General features: G+C 45.0%; 1 protein-coding gene across 1 annotated transcript in view; it reads left to right on the top strand.

The window, feature by feature from the left end:
- Positions 1 to 21623, top strand: part of LOC115332385 — a 121297-nt gene that overhangs the window by 56920 nt on the left and 42754 nt on the right. The window contains exons 3-6 of the mRNA XM_040211281.1: positions 2814 to 2885; positions 8876 to 9024; positions 9102 to 9151; positions 13655 to 13763. Of these exons, the coding sequence (XP_040067215.1) occupies positions 2814 to 2885; positions 8876 to 9024; positions 9102 to 9151; positions 13655 to 13763 (380 nt within the window). The remainder of the gene's footprint in view (positions 1 to 2813; positions 2886 to 8875; positions 9025 to 9101; positions 9152 to 13654; positions 13764 to 21623) is intronic.

Raw genomic sequence — 21623 nt, 5'->3', positions numbered from 1 at the left:
CATACCAAGAAGCAATAATTATATTTTGAGTGAAAGAGAGAATTATATATAAGAAGCATAACCGAAGTCGGGATGATGTGGCAATATTTGAACATAATACCTACAACTCTTGATCATTTTTGACATGTCTGTTGTACAGTTTCCTCCCATGACATGTATTGATTAAATATAATTCCGATAACTTTTACGCTTTCATCTATATCTATACAGTGTGTTTCAAAAGAAAGAATGGACGTATAGACACTATTTGTATTTCGTGATCTAAATAATACGGCGTTTGTCTTACTGCCATTTATTTTTAAGGAATTTGAACTAATCCAGGCATTGAACTTTGCCCAAAAATTATTTGCGGCACTTATAATCTGATCAGTATCATCACCTGAAAAGAATATACTGGTATCATCAGCGTAAATAATGAGACTTACATTTTTATCAATATTTACGGTGTCAATGATGTACAGATTAAAAAGAAGTGGTCCCAGATTGGTCCCTTGCGGAACGCCGGCAGTCTGTTTCCTAAGATCCGATTGTTTTTTTTTTTTATTTATTTCAACACACTGGTACCGATAACTAAGATAACTTCTAATCATATCTAGAGCGACGCCACGAATGCCATAAATATGCAGCTTTTGAAGTAACGTGTCATGATTCATCCGGTCGAACGCCTTTGAAAAATCTATGAATACTCCGAGTGTTAATAACTTTTTCAATATTGTTCAAAATTAATTCCTTTTGTTTTAGCAAGGCAAGTTCGGTAGAGAAACCCCTCCTACATTCGTATTGATATGGCGTTAAAATAGAAAACTTTTCGCAGAAACTATACAGCCTGTGATGTATTATTTTTTCTAGAGCTTTCGAAAATATCGGCAAGACAGAAATCGGTCTAAAACTTTCGAGGTTGTTTTTACCTCCAGCTTTATATAACACAGATACCTTTGCTACCTGCATTTTTTGGGGGAAAGTTCCGTTCTCAATTGCTATATTAAAAATATGTGTTAAACAAGGAACAATCCACCGCAAAACATGATTGATAGCTTTAATTTGAAAATCATATATATCGGAGTTCTTACTGTTTTTTAAGCTTTGGAAAACAGAAAATACTTCATGTTCGTCAGTTGAAAACAGAAACACTCTGTGAAACCTTCTGGACATATCTAACGGCATCCGCACAGTCTACACTCTGGAAAAGTGTAGCAAAATGACATCACGTAGTCGTGATGTCATTTTTACTGCTAAATTTAGCGGGGAGGCTGAATTGTTTTTGCGGTCACTTGACGTCAATTTTCCCGCTATACACAGCGAAAAATTTCCCCGCTAAATTTAGCGGGAACATTTTCCTGCTAACTTTAACGGAGAAACGTCCCATAATGCATCGCGCGCGGTTAAACCGTCGGCGACGCCGCGCAACCCGGAAACGGGCGCCTAAAGGCGCGTTCCCACCGGCGATGCGATCTAGTCGCGCGAAAACTTTCATCGCAAAAGCAACCGTCACGGGCAAAGAGTGACGCAATTTGAGACCCGAGTTTTTCGCGATGCAGTCTAGTCGCGTAGCGGCTGAGCCAATCAGCGGCGTTCGGAGCGAGAGTTTTCAAGAAGCGACTCGCCAACGAAGGCGTTGGACTCGCTCATCGCGCACGCCGGTGTAACCATCTAATTTTTTTCGATGCAATCTAGTCGCATCGCGCGACTGCTTACATCGTTACAAGCTGCGCTCTAAAACAGATCATTAAAGCTGTATACTTGCATGTCTCTTTCTCGAGGGAAACTATAGTAGGACGGGTGATTTACATGCGAACCGCGGTCCTTGCTATCCAGCCAGTAACGTGTCACACACTCCTTCCCGTTAACACATTTTTCTATAGTCTACTTTGACCTTTTTCATCATTGTTGCGAGAACACCGCATGGGACCCAGAAGCAATATGGCGCCGTCAAGTCTGAAAGTCGAAGGAACGGTGTGTACCCGGCGTGACCGGGCGATGGAGGGATGCCGCTTTTATACAGCGCGTTTGCGCGGACTGCGCATGCGTTGACGGACGCAGACTTACGACCATGCCGCAGAGAGAGGGCATGGTGCTGTGAGCGTGCTATCTAATGCGAATGAGCGGAGTGGAATGAATCCTCCCTAGTAAAACGTACCTGGAACCAAGCGCGCGAGCGTCGTGCTAAACTCAGTGGGGGATGAATTGTAAAAAGAGTAAAAGCGGCGGCCGCGCACTTTCTGTGTCCTATACTGGCCTCTTCGCAGCCGTTACACTGGTTTGCGAACCCGATCAGAGGCCATGTGCTGAACGCAAAAACGTCGAGAACAAATTAGAGGAGGCGGCCGACGAGCGAGAAATTCGCAAGAAATTATTACTTTACCCTAATCTGTAGCATAGGCATGCGCTCATGGATACATTTACCCATTTTCTCCTAAACATTTTCCTGAGGTTCAGAAACCTCACTCAATTAAAATAAGTTTTAAGTTATGTTTGCCATAATACCTTGATCTTGTGGAAAAAAAGAAGGATCTATAACTTCCCAATTTAAAAGAAAATCATTTTAAAGAAGGATGGACAATCCTTCTGAAGAAGACATCAATGGAATGGAGTCATTCGAGTGAACCGAAAACTTCCCCTCTACTCATCCTTATTACGCAATTTAATACTTCCACATTAAGCCCGTATAGTATGAACATTTATTTCTAAAGGAGTTCGCTCAGCTGGAAAGGGTGAAACAAAGTTACAGTATCCTAAATATGACCGCCGTGAAACTCCAACCTCAAACACTAATCTCACTGAACAATAAAAATGGTGCATTGGATCTTTTTTAGGTCGAAGTCTATTTCAGAGATCTTAAATGCCCCGAGATAGAACTCTACCTTGTCGGCTTGGACAATGCGACAGTAAGTACTTTACGATAATCTGATTTAATTGGCAATAACATATATTTTAAAACTTACCTTCTTTGAGTTGTCTAGAGCGCAGCTCTTGGGCTCCCGTTTCCGGCTTGAGCGGCGTCGGCGTCGCCATCAGCATCGGCGTAACCTCGGGGTGCACTATGGGAAATGTCCAATAATGCAACGCGCGGGACTCGTTACATTACACGTGACGTCGCGAGTGACGTCACGAGGGTCCTGCACGTTACATTATGGTAAACGTCCCATGATGCAACGCGCGGGGAGGAGGAGGGAATTAAGGGGAGGGGATGGAAGGCGGGAGGAGGAGTAGGGGGGAGGGGAGGAGGAGGAGGAAGGAGCGAGGAGGAGGAAGGGAGGAGGGGAGGGAGGAGGAGAAGGAGAGGAGGAAGAGATGAGGAGGACATGAGGAGGGGGAGGTAGACAGGAGGAGTAGAGGAGAAGGAGGTACGGATGAAAAGGAGAGGTATACCCTTCCTCACTACCCTCCCCTCCTCCTCCTCCTCCTCAAGAGCTGCGCTTTAATTCGGCGTTACAGAAAGTTGTAGACGTCTTTAATATTTTAATATTTTAAGTGAGAACGTACTATTGCGCACAGTTGAAAAAGTCGTCCATCTGTCTTTTGCGCAGTTGCCACTTTTTGGGAGAGCTGTAGTCGGAACTAGGCATGAAATACAGTGTTGGGAAGTACTTTAACTTCATAGTACATAAAGTACGACTTTACGTAGGTTTATAAACATGTACTTTACTTGAAGTACGTTCTCTGATCATGTACTATACGATACGGAGGAAAGTACAGTTCCCGACTTAAAATGCATTCCTCAAATTTCGTTCGTTAAATTTTTGTAGAAATATTATGCTTTCGAAACGGAAGAAATAGTGGAAGGAATATTCTGTTCTCACCAAAACGATAGCAGACAATGCATCGCTATGTTTATACTGTAGGCGTCTCTCTTGCAGCATGTTGAACACTAGCTACTTCACACTAAATCAGCCTGAGCGAGGAGGTTAAATATATTAAGATTGGATAGTCCTCCACCTGAGGATTGATAACGTAAGCTATGGCGCTGACGTCAGGCTCTCTGTAGTACGTTTAGCCCCCCCCTGGATGCAAGCCGGTGAAAGGGGCGCAAAATTCAGAAATAAAAGGAAGTTCTGAATTTAACGCCATTTTCAAAAATGATTAGTTCATGGCCACTTTACTTAGTATTCACCGCCATTTTCTGAAAGAAAAAAAACAACAAAACGTATACAGCCCCGATTATGTATGCATAATGTCAATGCATACCAGTTTTTTGAAGAATACTCTGCATAGGGGAATGAAAGTGCATCATGAAATAGTGTGTTAAAAAGTGCTTTAAGTTTACTTTGAAAGTGAATTTAATTTATAGTACTTTACTTCAAGTACATTGCGTCCGGTGAACTCAGTACTTTAAGTACATTGCGCCCGGTGAACTTAGTAGGTATATTACGTGAGGTACGAATTCTCTCATTTACTTTGTAACTTACTTCAATTATGTTCTAAATGCACTTTAACCGACAGTGATGAAATCGAAATTTTTTTTATATTGTTCGCGCTACTTAAAAAACCGAGAAACAATAGAGTTTGTGGGAGTCGCAGACGCAGAAAAGATCCGGACCGATTATTTTCGGTCATGTTGTCCGAAGGGTTTCGGTAATTAAATTTATCTGGCCAACTATCATAATAAATTACGATTTATTACTTGCGAAAATCCTAGAAAGTTCTCAACGTAATGTTAGAAGTGCAAGGCAGGCCTACCGGTTAATCTTAAGACCAATAAAACAAGGATAAACGGATAAACCTGCGTCAAAGTCGCAGCCGACGTTTTGGCATGAGACTTGGCTGGTCCAGCAACATGTATTTCAGTCGCACGTAACGTCGTTAAACGGTTTGTATAGTCCAAATCGCCCTATATTGTTATTCCTAGTATAAAAGAAGTAAACATAATTCATTTCCAGAAAAGTTTGACTTAAACTCTCAATAGTCTTGTGCGAATTCCGATTGGGGGTGTCGAATACAGGACAATGTAATTTCGAAGGGCAGTTGGTTTGTTGAGGAGGTAACTCTTGCAAGCACTCGTTCACTTAAAAAAAAAACACTTATAGAAGAATAATTCAAGGGCCCACGTGGGACGCAAACAAAAAAAAAGAGCGTCCCATAAAAAAAAGCATTTTAGTACAATATTTACGCCGTTTGGCGCAATTTAAGCAAAGGTAGCCCTGCTCTAAGCCCGTTCATTAGCCAAAGAAGACACAATAGCCACTCTCCGTTTCAGTGCTCATTGGCTGGAGGGAACGTTGACACTTGGAGTTTTCGTTGTCAATTGTTCATCCGTGCGGTGAAAGTTTTCAATTGAACAAATTTATGTGTTTTACAAACAATCTAAACAGATAGAGTCAGTATTGTTTTCAAAGGCATTACGAGGTCGGCTCTTCCGCTTCGGCTTCAAACGATAAAAAACATGGCTGCCAATATTTGCGGCCAGCAGTTTTGTACATTAAGTAACTTGTTAAGTCTTCCTATTCGTAGCAGCGCTGGTTGTTTCGCAGTCACCGAGATGTTCATATATAGAGATCCACCAGGCGTGGTTGCGGCAGACAGCTGTCGCAAGTACGGGTCTTCGGACGCGTTGTGCAGACGCTTGTTTTTGTAGCGGGATCGACAAAAGCCGAACATCTTATGCTTCTTTCCGCATTTTGATGTTGAGCAAAGGTGTTAACTCCCATAAAATCGGTATCACTACTCTGTGAATGGTACAACCGTCGTGATATGAAAATATTATATCACGGCGATTATGAAAACCATACGAAAACCGTATAGTATTCGTACTGATAGGTAAATTACATAGGTAGGAATTTGTGAGCGCTTTTGATGGAAGCAGTCGGGTGTTCGCCTTGCATAATTTTTGCACAGGTAGAGTTCGCTCCCTTCGCTTCAGAAATGCTGTAACTCTCAAGTTTGGAGCAGGGCATCTGGCTTGCTAGTGCGAATATTTTTAGGTCGCGTTTTAGTAACACGTCGTGACGCTCACCCACCTTGCTCGCGGGCGCCATGTATAAAACAACGAGCACCGAAAAGCTGAAAGAACTGCATATTTATTACGCGGATTTTTTTTTTTTTTTGTCGTCTCGGTCACTCTTTAGCACAGATCGAAATAATCGAACCGACGATTGTATTGGACGGTGGATCTTGCAGGCTGAGACGATAGAATGCCACTTTCATGGTCGCTTCTTGCGAGCGTTAGAGACGATAGTAGACGGGTGATATAGTAGACGGACGCAAGCTATGGCGAACACTGACACACCTCTTTCGTGGGTGCTTCTTGTGGGCGTAGAAGACGGTGATAGACGGTAGTGGAATAACAAACGATACCCGAGGCTGCCGCGCGTCTGCTCGCACGACTAGCCAGCGGTGTCAGACGCCATACTAGACGCACCGGACTTGGTGAAAAGGAGACATTAGGCATGGAAGCGTGTTTGGCTAAGATGCCAAGCCAAACCAGCAGTAGAGGGCGGGGCCACTTTTTTGGGGGTGGGGCTTAGAGGGTGCTTTTATCTCCAACTAAAATATGACTTGTAGGGTAAGTATAAATTAAGCTTTTTAATTTCTTCGTGATTTTTTTTTTGTGTCGCAATTTAGTGCTATCCATGCACTTAAAAATTATGTATTTTGTATTTGAGTGTGCCTTTAAAGATGCTACGCAAACTTAAACATATATACCTAGCTCGACTTTTATTGTTAGAAAATGGATCGGTGCGAGCAATTCTATATTGATAGCTATGAGTTGATTTCACTGCATGTTCGGATATCAGCTACTCCGGTCGCCTATATATTCTCAAGTAGCCGAACTCGCCGGTCCGAGGCCTTTTTAGCAAAATAGACAGAAAAATTAACAATACGATAAGAAAATTTTGTAAAATCATTTTCGACATCCAGATATGCACCCCGCTACACGGTACAAGATCAAGAACTCTGCAGAGTGGGCTAGTGGCGCGCATGCGCATAAAAGGCGTCTTTGCCTCTGAGAGCATAGTGAAGTAAGAAATAGCCTCTGAAAGCACCCCTCGGTTGCGTTCACATTGCGGATCGTGAGTGAAATACTTTGCTGTGTTTTGATGGTCAGAGACAGTGTATTTTGGATATAAATGGCTGGCACGTGCCGTCATCCAATTATGCTGATGACCATCCCTGCCTGTCCTTGCCGCCAAAAACAAATTTGATGGTATGAAATAGATGGACGAGAGGTTCGCACTAAGCTGCGACGCCACTACGAAATCCGAAGATGTTACGTCAGGGTAAGTAATGTATTGGTAAAGCATCCGCCCGTTTGACAAACACGGCGCCATAAAAACAAAATTTCTGCATTCGTTGTCACCTCTAGAAAAAGCGATGCTTAATATTCATGCGCCGCGTGAAGTAGTTCTTATAGCCTCGTCCCACTAGAGCGACAAACACCGGTTTTTGTACGACGACACCACAAAGTTCCGTGTCGCCGATGCTGTCCCACTTCAACGACCGACACCCGCGACAATCGCCGACAAGCGCCGACAAACGATCGACGACGGACGAGTTCTTTTCTGTCGTTGGACTAGAAGCGCAGCAAGCAGTCCCACTGAGGAACATCTCTCGGAGACAAACTTATCTCCCTTGCCCGTTCTGTTGCCTCGCTTCCCACCCTTCTACCCTTCCTCCCGGAACGAGAAGCCCTTGACGGCCACTCCTCGTTCCCGGCCCCGCAGTTCCGGTTCCTCGATTGCATGCAGTGGTCGCGGGTGCGGCTTGCTGGCTGGCGCCGGGTGGTTGTGTTGCGAAAGGGAATTGGCTGTGCCTGGTTTTGCTCACAAAAACTTGGTGCGCGAAGTGGTGCTCCAAGACGCCGAAGTCTACGCCCCTGCATCAGGATGAATATACCCATGTGCGAGGACTGACCAAAGTAAGACCGTTCACCACGAAGTAGGACACGACGTTCCGCGGCAAGCCATTCAGACAAGAGACTTGTCATCACGTTCTGTGATAATCGGGATGCCGTATCGTCCACCAAAGAGCGCCTGTCCTCGATCATTTGAATATGAAGTTATAAACATCCTCAAAATCAGCGTGAAACTCCGTGGCGCTCACGTAGATATGCCCCGAACGGCTCAAAAAAGGAACGATTCGGGTATTTCTATTTCGGAACAAGATTGGTGTCGATTGTCACAACTGTTTACGGAAAGTCGCCAACGGCAAATGAAGAGAAGCGGAAGCAAAATAAAAAAATAAAATAATCGTCTCCACTTTCACTATGTTTGTCGGCGCGTTTTATGCCCAGAGAGCAGAACACGAAAACCGCGTCGCCAGACTCTGTTTGTTTCTGTATTTTGGAGTGTTTTGTTGACAACTCCAGTCCCACTAGGAAACAAGTTTCCTTGCCCCCGTGTTCTGCGTCGTGCCCGCCAGGTGGGACGGCGGACTCCGACAAACAAGCTGTCTGTCGGTGTCGTCTGTCGCTCGTTGTCGTGTGTCGCTGTCGTTTGTCGCTGTCTGTCGCTCTAGTGGGACGCGGCTATTACGGGACTTGGTTGTTGAGCGAAGAATCAATGCTTTTAGCGTTTTTAAAATGTTAATTTTGATAGTAGAACAGAGAGCTAGTTTCATGCATCTTAATTCAACGCAGTAACGTTCCGCCGGGAGCCTGATATTTTGCTAACATTCTTGAGGGGAAAATGATTAAAGGCCCCACTTTTGTTTGTTCCTTAACACTTTATACTGGAAAATAATGTCCTTTTAATCAAATTACAGCATTGCGATCCGCCAATCCGCTCGCATTTTGTCGCTCGTTGGAGCACCGTACATTAGGAATGGCGGCGGTGATTGGCTGACCTTTTTAATGTCAATAAAAAAAACTGACTTCAATTTTTCTGTTAAGCAGGGGAATAACGTGCATAAGAATGTTAATTTTGCTAATCCCATTTCTAAGAAAGAAGAAGAAGAAACATTCGAGGTCACCAAGACATTAAAGCCGAACATCATTCACATGGACGGACCATTCACCCTGGCTTTGTTTCAAGAGTGGGTTGAAAAAAGTGACAAATTCAACGAAAGCGATATTGTAATCCTGCTCACCAAGTATGCCTTACTCGTTGCGCTACATTTGAATTCAAATATCTTCCATGCGATTATTTCTTCAAAACTTTTTTTCGCAGGCGGCGTATTGTTGACTACATTGGGTCCGAACTATTTGGTTTAGCAGAAGGTGAGTATTCAAATTATACGGCAGTTGAACAGGTGTTAAACAACAAAAATAATTTTAGTCGGCTACAACATTTTATTTCACTGCTTAAATACACAAAATCATTAGGACACAGTTACAATTTTTGATAGTATTTTTACTTTGATCGGTACGCAGAGGCCAGATTTAATATCTATCATCAAAAATACGCTGTGCGAAAGAATTCATCATCCAGGTTCCAGTTTGATCGCTGTATTCTTCACGACAATTTTCGATTATGCTAGGTTACACCCTGCATTTCCGGATTTGATGTTCGTAAATATAATATTTTCGAGAGGGCATTTTTTTTTTGTTAGAAAGTAATCAAATAAAAGCAGTTGAATGTATTTTTACAACCGGACTTTCAAAAGGCTCGCATGTCTTCTTACCCACAGAATACGCGTAAAGTAAATATTGTGATCTGCAAGGCGCCTGTGCGATTTGAATTGTAATGAAAGGATTCTTAAACACGCCGTCACATGTACGATGAATCTCCGAAGCGCGGCTATTGAATAACAAAACCCGGCGCCTTGTAGTCGGTATACTTAAAACAGACGACAGCGCATCCGAGGTGGGTGACCTTGAAGTTTCGGAAATAAACGAAGCTATGCACGTTGTACATAAAGAACCAAAATAAAGCAAGACCGTCTGCTGGCGGAACGTTTTCTGTTTTTACCACTGAAAGAGCGCGTGAAGACTGCAGCACTCCCCATCCTGCTGTGGTGCGTTGTACATTTTGATTCCCAAACGAAATCACAGCTGCCACTACAGCACTCCCCAGTTAAAATTATCACACATTACACCGCTAAATCAAGTAAATGTCGATTAATTCTGTGTTAAACGCAGATATTTGTAAATTAAAGCGTAGCCCAATTGAGAAGAAGAACATCATCGAGTGTAGGCGGTTTTGAGACAATTTCTTTTGTAAAGAGAAAAATGTGTTTATTTAGAGACGAAGAGGCAACCGAGTTTTAATAATACTGGCTTGCTACTTTGTGCTGGGGAAAGGGGTAGAAGAATAATAAAATAACGGATATGTAACACATTTTCGAAAAACCCGAGACGGACAAAAAAGGGAAGAAACACAAAACGCCCCAGCCGCCTTCTCTGGTTTTTCAAAGTTGTGTAACATAGACCTGCTCGCCTGTCTACACACTCTACCTTCGACAGATATGTACAAAGAGAAACTTAATATAAAGGTATAAGCTTGCAACTCTACTGCGTATATAGAAGAAAATGAAAGTCAGAATCAAATGAATGCGATAAACGTGTGTTGGAACATATGCTTACGGAGAGGACACTGTGGCACAAAAGAAAATGCGCACAAAAGGCATGTAATTTTTTTGCCTTGTCCTTCTATCTTTAACGTGTCCCGTCTAGACTTGTTGCCGTTCCATATTTAGTGAGGGCATTGGTAGCCACCCCAGCTTCTCGGCAGATTTTCCATGAACCGAGGAGCCACTTAAAGGTATGCTCAACTGAGCTTTGGGACTCGCAAAGCAAGGCTGAAGTGGTAGGCGGGACGCAGCACGTCCCAAAAACATTACTCATATATGTCTAACGGTTGGCCGTATTTTTGTAAAGTAGTACGAGATTAAACACGGCCGACGAGGCCGACGAGACATGTCACGTCACGATTCTCATTCCCTCTCCGCTTCGTCCACTCGAGCATGTGAACCGAAGTGAGGAGGAGGGATGCAAGGCCGCTTCCCCTAATTCGAAGTGTTCCTGGAGGATCGTGACTTTACAGTCCTCACTTGTTCGCGACCTTCTTTTGCAAACATGTGGCCATCCGGTTGAGATATCGATGTTTGAGTGGTGTTTTGGAGATCGTATCGTCCCGTTCAGCGATTCTGCGGCCTTATTTCGTGAAATTCAGATTTCAGTTCAGCATCCTTCTATATGGTCCTGGTTGCCCGGAAAAATTTGCTGCTCGGACCATGCTTCAGCGTTCTTCGTTATGAATTGTGCGCTCACATATTATATGATGTTCGTCTTCCTCCGATGAGCACGTTGAACCACCAGACGTCTCCTGTCGGTGCGCCACAGACCTAAAGAGTGGATGATTCAGGGCACAACACATACTGGGCCGTGCCTAAGAGTTACGTGCATTGGAATCTTCCTGTGCGCTCGCGCGGTAGCGGGCCGTCTATACTTCGTCTCATCCTACGATGGACTAAAGGCCAAAGCCACGGGCCGCAAGGTCTAATCTCGTTGCAAGCTAAAATACGGCACGCTTAGCATTGGTTAGGGGTGGACGAATGATCCTCCGAGTCAAAAAGCACTGCATCATTTTTATAGCTTCGACAGTGCAAAGTGCTTGTATGATATAGCTTTCTTTGCAACGTAAAATTGTTGAGTCACTCAGTGCTATCCAATCTGAACTACCGTCCGCCCTTCCCCATTGGTGATTTGAGACGCGGGCGCCGATACGTGCATCGAAGCGAAATACCACGCAACTTGTAAGTGGCTCGCGATTGGATCTGGCGGTCCGTAGCTTCTGCCTTTAGTCCATCGTAGGGTGAGACGAAGTATAAATCGAGACCACCGGACTGCTTTCCGGAGGCCGTTTTCAATACAAGTTTGCTCGATGAATGTTGGGGGTTATGACTCTTATTACGATGACAAGTTTCAATTACAACTGTGCTTTAAATGTTCAGTGTAATTCCGGTATGCATCGCTTGAAGTGAAATCAACTTTTTTCGAGAGCAATCTGTATTATTTTCAAACAAATCGTGCAAACCCCGTACATTGCACTTTAGAAGTGAAACACATACTGCCAAAGGCAAACCAAAAAAACCTCACCCACTTAGTGGTGGTCCATTATGGAACAACTTCATTTTGGGTGGCATTAACGATTCGTTCTGCATTAACACCAGTCATTACCACAAAAACAAACGTCTCTCGTCGGGCGTCTGTTAGCTAACGCACGAAAATGGCGCGAAAAAATAATTTGTACAATGATATTTATTTTAACCCAAAGTGTTTAGGCATCTGACATGGTATGCTGCTTTTGACAGATGCGAGTGTTTAGGCTCGACAGATATGGTGTTTCTTTTGATCGTGGTTTGTTGGTGTGCGGGCTTCTCCCCGCAGTTCATTTGCACCATGTCACACAGGCCATCAAACGACTGAAACCACATTTAGGAAGCTATCGCTGCCCGAGAATGTCCATTTCGCTCAACGTACCTCGTTATTAATTAATCGTCATGCACAAGCCTGACGAGGACAAGGCTCCTTTTTTCCACCGACACACACGATAATGTTCCGCGGTGCTACAACAAGCCGTTGGCCCCTCGAATAATCGTGTTATTTACCACTGAACTAGATGATTACTCTCTTCCAACTTCGCCGAGAAATACGAGCAGCCGGAGTGCTCGAGTAGGGGCGTTGTTGTTTTTTCCCTCGGGCCGTAGTGAGACCAGCACGTGAATGACTGGAACAAGCAGCAGACAACGAAGTGCTTCAAAAGCGATAAGACGACTGAGACGGCTTTTCTGCGCTCGCAGACAAACTAAGACATCACAAAAAAACAATATCCTATGAAATACGAATATGAGAAGAGAGTCCGATACGATATCTTGGCGTCCCAAACAATGATGCGCGATTATGTGCGCGCACTGCAGCCGTAAGCAGACGAAAAGCCGGTAAGCGGTGACTACATGAAGCTTGCGGAGGGAGCACTTCCCGATTGCGCGCTCTTGCACAGCTGGCTTGATGACATCGGTCTATTCAAAGTCAGAGCGCCTAGCAGCGCTACGAGTGAAAGGACAGCGTTATCTGAAAATCTAAGAGAGTTCTGAAGTAGCGCTGCGATTAAAATTATAGCGCCCGATTTCGACAAGTCGAATAGACATCGGCTTTCCTGAGAGCTCCAAGTAGCTCTAAAACTAGCGTAGAATATACTATAGGTGTGTTCGCACGATTAAGGTTTGTAGCATCAATGACGTTCATACACCCGTGGCAGCTTTTCAGGCTTCAGAGGTTTCCAAACATTGTTTGATTTGGCAGTTAAAGGCATTTCTGAGTAAACTGTATATCCTCCATGCTGCTATTCTTCCTAAGAACCCCAGCAAAAGAGGTACGGTTTCTTGCGTAGTATTTATACATTGACTCCTCAATGTGATGAATTAAGACATATGTGAGTTAAATTTATATGAGCTTACTGCTGTTTAATTAGGACGTACATGTTTCAAATGCCAAAAGAGCTGTGCTTTTCTACGACAACCAAATCTTGAAAAAACTACTTTGTGCTGAGCATGCATAATGCGCGAGACTTGCTTTTTTTATGTGACAACAAGTATAGTTGTGTAAACATGATAAATATTAAAGAAACTTTACACTTAAACATCTTTGTAAAACCACTTCTTTTAAGTCCACCATAAGTGGCTAACTGTGCAATATAAGCGTTGCTTATACAATCGCCTCCAGTGGACCTGAGTATTAAAATGAGAGCTAGGGATGTGTCTAATGTTAAACCTCTGGCAGGTGTTTCATACCTGGATGGAATCTGCTCTCCTCTCAGTGTTGGTCTGGTGTATGACACCGGTCGCGATTTTTGGGGAATAAGATCGCTAATTCAGCAGATCGCACACCTGTAAGTACCTAACAACTGTGCCTCTTCTGAAACTACCTGACTAGTCTTCAATTTTATACAGCTGCCGCGAGACATTTTTTTTAGTAAGCACTTTAGTTGAAAACCAAAGCCGTATTATCTAAGACGTAGAGACCCAGGTTGACATAACAGTAAAGCGGTGCCAATTAATTACATCTCTTTTAACGCTGCTCTCAACACAGTTTTAACCATATTCGTTTTATAACTACTCTTGCGGAACAATATTAACAATATCATCACAAGAAAGTTAAATGATATAGTTAAACGTGCACCCAAGTGAACTGTGAGATCGCTTATATATACTGATAGCTCCATCTACGTAATCTAAGCCTAAAAAACAGATAGTGCACTCATGGGTGAAACTGCAATCAAAGATCGCGACACGCCTGTCTTTCTGCGCCTTGGAATATACACCAGGTGGCGCCGTTGGACGATATTTTCAAACAATTCTTGCATTACTTCTAGTAAACCCAAGAACTTAAAGTTATTTAAATGTAATGAAGAACGCGGCTAAAAAGAGCAATAAGAGTAACGTTCGGAATCTCCACGCAATAAACTGTTTTCATTGGTTAAATTTATCTGGGTGGTGGGGATCCGAGGGCAACCCCATTATCTAGAATTTCTCCATGACAATATAGTGCGCGAGCTTGTCCATTGCCGTGAGTTTACTAGGAAGGCTTGCCCTCTGTAACTGGCCATTTAAATTGATTACAGCCTAACAAACAGCATGCCATGAAAAACAAGCTTGTGCGCAAAGCAATTAAGTGCCGTTTTAACATCTATCTAAATTATGTTTTCATCGCCTTTATGTCTACCCGGTTGCTATGCATACTACACAATTTCTAAAGAATATACTACGCAGAAAAATAAATGTTTTCCGGGTAGAGAATAAAAAGGGTATATGCATAAGACATGCATTGTATCTCTCAATGCACTAAAGAATTGAGGAACTAGCTAGGGATGTCGTGAACGTTTCCAGGTTCGGGTTCGAAAAGTTTCGACAATTTGAAATATTTAACTCGAAGGTCGACAGAAGTTGGACTGAAATAGGACAATTATGCTCACACACGAAAATTTACATCCTACTGACGCCGCCCTTCGGATGACAATGTAACATCGAGAAATCGATACGATTGTTTATGTTTTGTTTATGATATGTAAACATTAGTCATTCGTTTTTAAAATTTGAAAGGAACTATAGTGTCTATAATATCTCACAAAATTTTAAATATTTACATAGACTTCGGGTATCCCTGTTTAAAAGGCCGGACTTTCTCGAATATTGCCAAAAGCTCGAATGTTAAAGAAGAGTTCGCTTTACCCTTGGACTAAAACCCACTTTTCATCGAGCTGCACGATCATCAACAATCTCGACGTCGGCATATGGGTGTCATTTCAGGGGCCATGGTTTTATCTATCCCATCCCGCGTGGTGACGAACCCAACGCCTTGAGCAGCGCGGAAGAAGAGAGAGCTGTTGGAACAAAGCCAGAAATGGGGTCCTAATTCCATTCGCGCTTCGCGCATCTCCCGGCGGGGAACTCTCAAGTTAGGGCATGGCGCGCATGCGCGCTCGTGCGCTTCACGACCTTAAACGCGCGCGCGAATGAGGATGATTCCTTGACCTACAGTCGTGCTGCGCCATCTATCAACGTTTGTCAGAATTGAAAGCGCACCCTCGATACGCCCGTTTCATGTTGAGGCGGTGCCGATCAGACAGCCCTTCTTTTTCACCCGTACTCTGAACTCCGTTGATTTGTCTGTGTGGCAGGAACTACACTCTCACCGGACCAAAACTCTGCCCCTCTTTCCTCACCTGACCCCGCCCTCTGCCCCACAGTACGGGCGAGAGCGCGATAACGTGGGAAAAGATTGACAGATGGCCGGTCTATCGAGCACGTAGCCTCCGCCACTCCGTCAGTTTAGGAGCGAATGATGTTTACGGTACGTGACCGGTAATTTCCCTACTAACCTCAAAGGGGGTTTTTCACCCCCCCCCCCCCTTCCCCTCCCCCCCTTCTTGCTGAGGACACCCCATTAAATATTATATGGTCAATTGCGGGGCAATTATGTTGCATAGTTGAAACGTTCCAGCGTCACCTGACGACAGGTCACGTGACGTCAATTTTCCCCACTAATTTTAGGGGAGAAACTGAATTGGTGTGTAGGTCACGAGACGTTAACGTTTCCGATAAACTTACCAAGGAAGTTGATGTGACGTGACTTGATGTCCCGTAACCTATATAGCAATTCAAGTTCTCGCGCTAAATCTAGCACAGAAGCTGAATTGGTGTGTAAGGGACGGCACAGATCTATACGACACTTCAGCGTCCCCGATACATTTAGCGAATACTGTGAAGTGGTGTGCAGGTGTACGAAATCCTAGGATAAAACACTGCATGGATTGCATTGTTGGATGCCACAGGCCACGGTTTCAAGAAGTGCGTCTTCACGAAATCCAGAGCAACTAGTCAAAGAATATTTCAGGTTAGGGGGGTCACGAAAGAATATAGGGTTCGAATGTTCATGGCTTAGCAGAGGCGTACTGGTCTTAGTCTGGCCCAACTATACTCGCACAGACTGCCACTGATTCAGAATCTTGTTTGTCGCAGTGAAATTGCGAGGATAAGAGGGAACTATTTATTTCAGTCTTGCGTTCGTAAAGCTTTATCCACTTAATGGGGGATCAAAACAACCCGTCTGACGACAATAGAGCGCAGCTCGTGTATTGGGCACGAGAACTGAATGAACCCTCATTGTGGCGCTCGAGAGACACAGCTCCTTCTGTGTCTCTCGAGTGACACAGCTCCTTCTGTGTCGCTCGAGTGTCGCTCGAGAGACACAGCTCCTTCTGGAGCTGTGTTTCTCGAGCATATAGTTCTCGTTCAATGGACGCTTCTACAAGCAAACGAGTGGAACTGCCATGGGAGCTGCGATCTCCATTACCATTGCCAACCTCACGGCAGAGTACATCGAACAAAAAGCTCTTTCTTGCTTTAATCCAAAGCCCAAGACCTTCCTCCGGTATGTGGATGATAGTTTCTGCATTGTCGAAGCCAATGAGGTTGAGCGTCTGTGCCAGAGTTTAAACTCCGTTGAAGTGTCGATTCAGTTCACGGTTGAGTGAGAGACGGACGGCGTGCTCCCGTTCTGGATGTGAGCGTCAAGAGAGCTTCTGACGCGCTCAACTTCGCGGTATACCGAAAACCTACGCACACGGGTAGATACCTGGACTTCGAATCGTATCACCCCACATCGCACAAGGCCTCTGTGGTCAGCGCCCTTTTCCGACGGGCGCTGTCCGTGTGTTTTACGGAGGAGGCCCTACGAAAAGAATTGTTAACACGATGAAAGCTGATCTAATTAACAATGGTTACCCAAAGCGGTTCATTAACGACATCTACAAACGCCTACGCCGCCCCCTTGTAACTCCGACCTCGAGACCGTCTAATCGGATCTGTCTCTCTTATGTGAAGAATGTGAGTGAGACCGTCGGACGCGTCCTTCGGAAACACGGCATTGCCGTCTCCCACAAGCCCGTGTCTACCATCCGTCGGCGGCTTCCTCTCCCCAAAGACAGACCAGGAAGGGAAAGGGCTCAAGGTCTCGTGTACCGTGTGCCTTGCGCGGATTGCCCGGTCACTTATGTGGGGGAAACGAAAAACTTCCCGGATCGTATTCGACGACACAAAAACGATGTGAGAAGGAAAGACACTGAGGCCAGCGCCCTGGCAGAGCACGAGCGAAAAACGGGGCACTCTTTCTCCCTCGACGAGACCCAGATCGTGGCCACCGAGGGAAATTGGAGGAAACGCCTTCATCTAGAGTCCTGGTTTATCCAAACAACGAGCAAGAACGTGAACCGGTTCAAGGGCACTCTCCCGAGGGCGTACGTGTCTGGACTTCGCGCCCTCTGGGGTAAGCCTTAGCCAGGCCAAACGCCCGGGCAACCTTCCACACCGCGCCCCCCTCCCCCGCGCCCTCTGGGTTAAGCCTTAGCAAGGCCAACCGCCTGGGCAACCTTTCCCCACCGCGCCCCCCCCCCTACAGTCACCCGTGACCAAGGGACCGAGCGGGTCCCGAAACGTCGGGTTTATGTGTTTTTAATAAAACTTTTGTTAGAGTCCGCAAAAACTATATTAAAACCACACCAAAAACCCCTAAGGCCAACTATCTTTAGACTATATTAAATCTTATGGAGGTAAAATAAAATTGTAAATTTCGTTCACCTTTAGCGTTAGGGAAGAAGTGGGAGGTCGGATGTGCGTCAGACAAACGGGTTCTCAAACGTTCCCAAACAGGTTTCGAAATGCTCAAGTTCCCAAACGCACAACCTCTATACTCGATTTCACTGGTTGCGTGCAGTACAGGCGACGACAACACCAGGCGAAGATGGAAAGAGCAAACACTAGGAAGGCTGGTAAAGACGAGAGAACCCTCTTCTCAATGACACCGTTGCTAGCGCTCTTCCATTTCTCCCCTCGCCCTCCATCATCCTCCACTCCCGTCCCTCCTTTCCAGTGCTCGCCCTCTCTCTATTCTCCTGGCCGTTGCCTTCGCCTGCACTACACAACTACATTAATGTTGGTTGCTAGCAACATTAGTAGAGAGGATCAGTTTGGAAACACGAGCGGCATTCACCGGAAGAGTGCGGGCAGCTGCGGTAGAGGACGAAACAATGGCGCTGACGTCGCGAGATCGGTTCTCCCTGCGACGTCCGCTACGAATCCTTCAATAGCGTGCATTTGTTTCGGGATAATCAACTGATCTCGAACTGTAAATCTTCCTATTATTATAAATCGCTGATTCAAGACAGCTGTTTGGGATTGTGATACTATAAACCCCTTAGTGTTTGCGAGCCCTCGATTTTCGCGGATTTTGAGAATAAAAGAAACTCGCAAAATTTAAGGGCCTGTGAAAATTTCTACCCTAAAGAGTTTCAATGCAGGCGTCTGGAATTCGCGAAATTTAATGGCCGCGATTATGTCCTGTTTGACGGTTTTGCGAAAAGTAGGGGCTGCGGAAAGAAACAGTTTCACAGTAGTTGGAAGGAGTTCTCAGGATCACCGAGAACGCACTTTAAGGGAGTCATCTTAGCCCAAAAATACTCAATTCTTAGAGAGCCATGGTTGAGTCCAACTTCTATTCATATTCGCAACGCTAACTAAACAGACGGCGCATAGCGTTTCGATATCCGAACCCGAGCAGTCAGGGTCTCGCGCTAACTTATTCTTATAGATCGAGGTTGTTGGTCACGTGGTAAGGAAAAAACGAAACTCGTTAGTGACGGCTTGAAAGCATTTGCTTGAGTCGCGGATAGCTCGCCTCTGGCACCGGCTTTCCTCATATTCTGAGAGCCATAGGTAGATACTTCTTGAATATGACAGCCCTTATGACAGAAACTGTACATTTCTTCTCAACAAGATTGAAGAAAATCATGTGATCTTCGGGTGTCCCTTGACATCATCATTTTTTCACAAGCGACTGCCTTCCTGAAGTTCTGAAATAGATATCGGAAACGTCGGTTAGCGTGTCTCTTTGGTTGCTGTCGTCGTCGTCTGTTTCTCTTGCACTAGACCAATCTCACCAGCCAGTTTGACTACGCCAACGCTGCTGCAATGCATCGATGGAACTTTACTTTTTCTACACGTGCGACAACCTCGCTGGAGCTGAGCGCGTGGAGAGCACGGGACGGAACAAGCCCTCGCATGGACGGCCGTCAGCTCATCTGAACTAAAGTTATGGCGGCGACACGCTTGCGCCGAACGCTTAGTGAGGTCGGTCCATTGTCTCATCAAGGGTAACAGAATTGGCTGCTGACTGAACAGTACATTGATCGTTGAAGGCCTTTCATTAACTACTTTTCGTGGCTGGTTTCAATAAATATGCGGAGTCCATAAACAAAAAAAACGTAGCACAGTATTTAAAAAAAAATTACGATTCCACGCTAACCATCAGAAACGTCTTCCGAGTGATGACGTGCGAGTAATGATGGTTATTGTCGTCGGGCTGAAAATGCAAATCACCCACAATATTGTTTAGTGGTAGTCTTATGGGACCAAACACGCTCAAAGTCTTGTGCTCAAGGTCACTTAACGCCCATGGATGACGCGATGGTGTCTGAAGCGCAAGCTACAGTCACAGAAGCGCGTAAGCGCCGTTGACGCAAGCGCCGCCAACGTAAGCCCCCCTAACGTAAGCGCCGCTAACGTAAGCGCCGCTAACGTAAGCGCCGTTTGCCTAAGCACTGGTTCCATAAGCTGAGTTCGCACGCGCGACCATGAGAGAGAAAGGGAGCCCAACCGGCGCTCATGGTCGCGTTCAGAAGGTTACGTAACGTTTGTGGCTGAAGTGAAGAGTAAGCTGCCGTCTCGTAAGCTCGTACGCGACGGTCGCGTCTGCGCCGGCTGCGTAAGCTCCGGGCGCGATAACGCCGGTAGCTGAAGGAGACTTTGACGTCCCTTACAAAAATGGCATCTCTGTCCAGATATGCCATTGGGCATATCTAGCCATATAAAGCATATCAGTTTATAAAGAGCAGATCTTTCCAGATATGCCCAATTTGTATATATCCATATCTAGGCCTGCTAACTAGGGGTGTATCTGCCTGCCATATAAGGCCAGATATGTCCAAATCAAATAAGACAACCTTTATATATATTGTTTAGTTTCTACAAATATCTATCACAAGTGACTTCTCTTCTGTATAAGAAAAGTACCAATCGGATATTGTGCATGAACCAACTTTTATGGATTTTTACATGAGCTGCTTTACGCCACTCTGGACTTCGCTCAACTTGGTTCCCAGGGAAAGCAGGATTATAGACATTCGCGAAACAAATCTTTGATAAAACGTCAATATCGACGAAACGTGTGTCAATGAAACGTGTATCCACGAAAAGATGGCAGAGAAATGCGTTATCACAAAACGCAGGGAGAATAAAAAATTTAGTATTCTACCTGCAGTTGTGGCATTATTTCAGACGGCGAATAGCAGGCGACTGCTAGTAGAATTTCGGGGAAATTATTTTCCCGGCTTCCAGGGGATAGACACAGCCATCAATTATCGCGAAGTACGTTGCAGCGCACTTACGTTGACGAGATCGGACTTGAAAGGTGTAATCCGAAATATATGTCGACACGGGCAGGGCAGAATTAACAACCCCTCAAACACAAAAACGAGATGGAAGATGTCCGTGAAGATTCAAGACGATGTAGCACAAGCTGGCATTTGTGGAACCGAGCACTAAACACGCGACAAAAAATTCTGGGGCTTCTTTGAAGAAATCGCTTCTTGCTGACAAACGGTTAGGACTTTTCTAATTTACTACAGAAGCACAATCCGCAGCAGCCACGCAGGGGGCAACACGCGCCAAACTAGGTCCGGCAGCAGGCATTCCGAAATTACCAGCGGCTAATTCGTCATCAATCACACCACGGGACCACACCTCTCCCATTTCACGCGCACAAAAAGCGGAGTCAACCGATAAAAAGTCTACGGCTGTTTGCTTCGGCAAGTGCATACATTTTACCACGCTTTCAGCTTAAGGAGAGAGAGAAAATGAGAGATAGAAAGGCCAAAACGGGAGTGCACACACAAAAGGCTTATCTTCAGGGGCACCCAAACAGGACCTAGTCCTGATCCCAACAATGACCATAACGCGAGGATTTGTCACTTGTACCCAAAGTTGATAGAGGAGTGAATGCTATGTGTGGCCATGGGCTTGAGGCAGGTGTCGTGTTCTGGCTTATCACCAGCTTTTAGACTGTAGGCACGTGACCCTAACCCTAGACACGATTGGCCTAAAACACGCATAGCGTCTACCCTTCTGACAATACCGAG

The sequence above is a fragment of the Ixodes scapularis genome, unplaced genomic scaffold (genome assembly GCF_016920785.2).
Source record: "Ixodes scapularis isolate PalLabHiFi unplaced genomic scaffold, ASM1692078v2 PGA_scaffold4__175_contigs__length_147842914, whole genome shotgun sequence".
Classification (NCBI taxonomy): Eukaryota; Metazoa; Arthropoda; class Arachnida; order Ixodida; family Ixodidae; genus Ixodes; species Ixodes scapularis.
The sequence above is the reverse complement of the archived record's forward strand: the minus strand, read 5'-3'. Positions and strand labels throughout refer to the sequence as shown.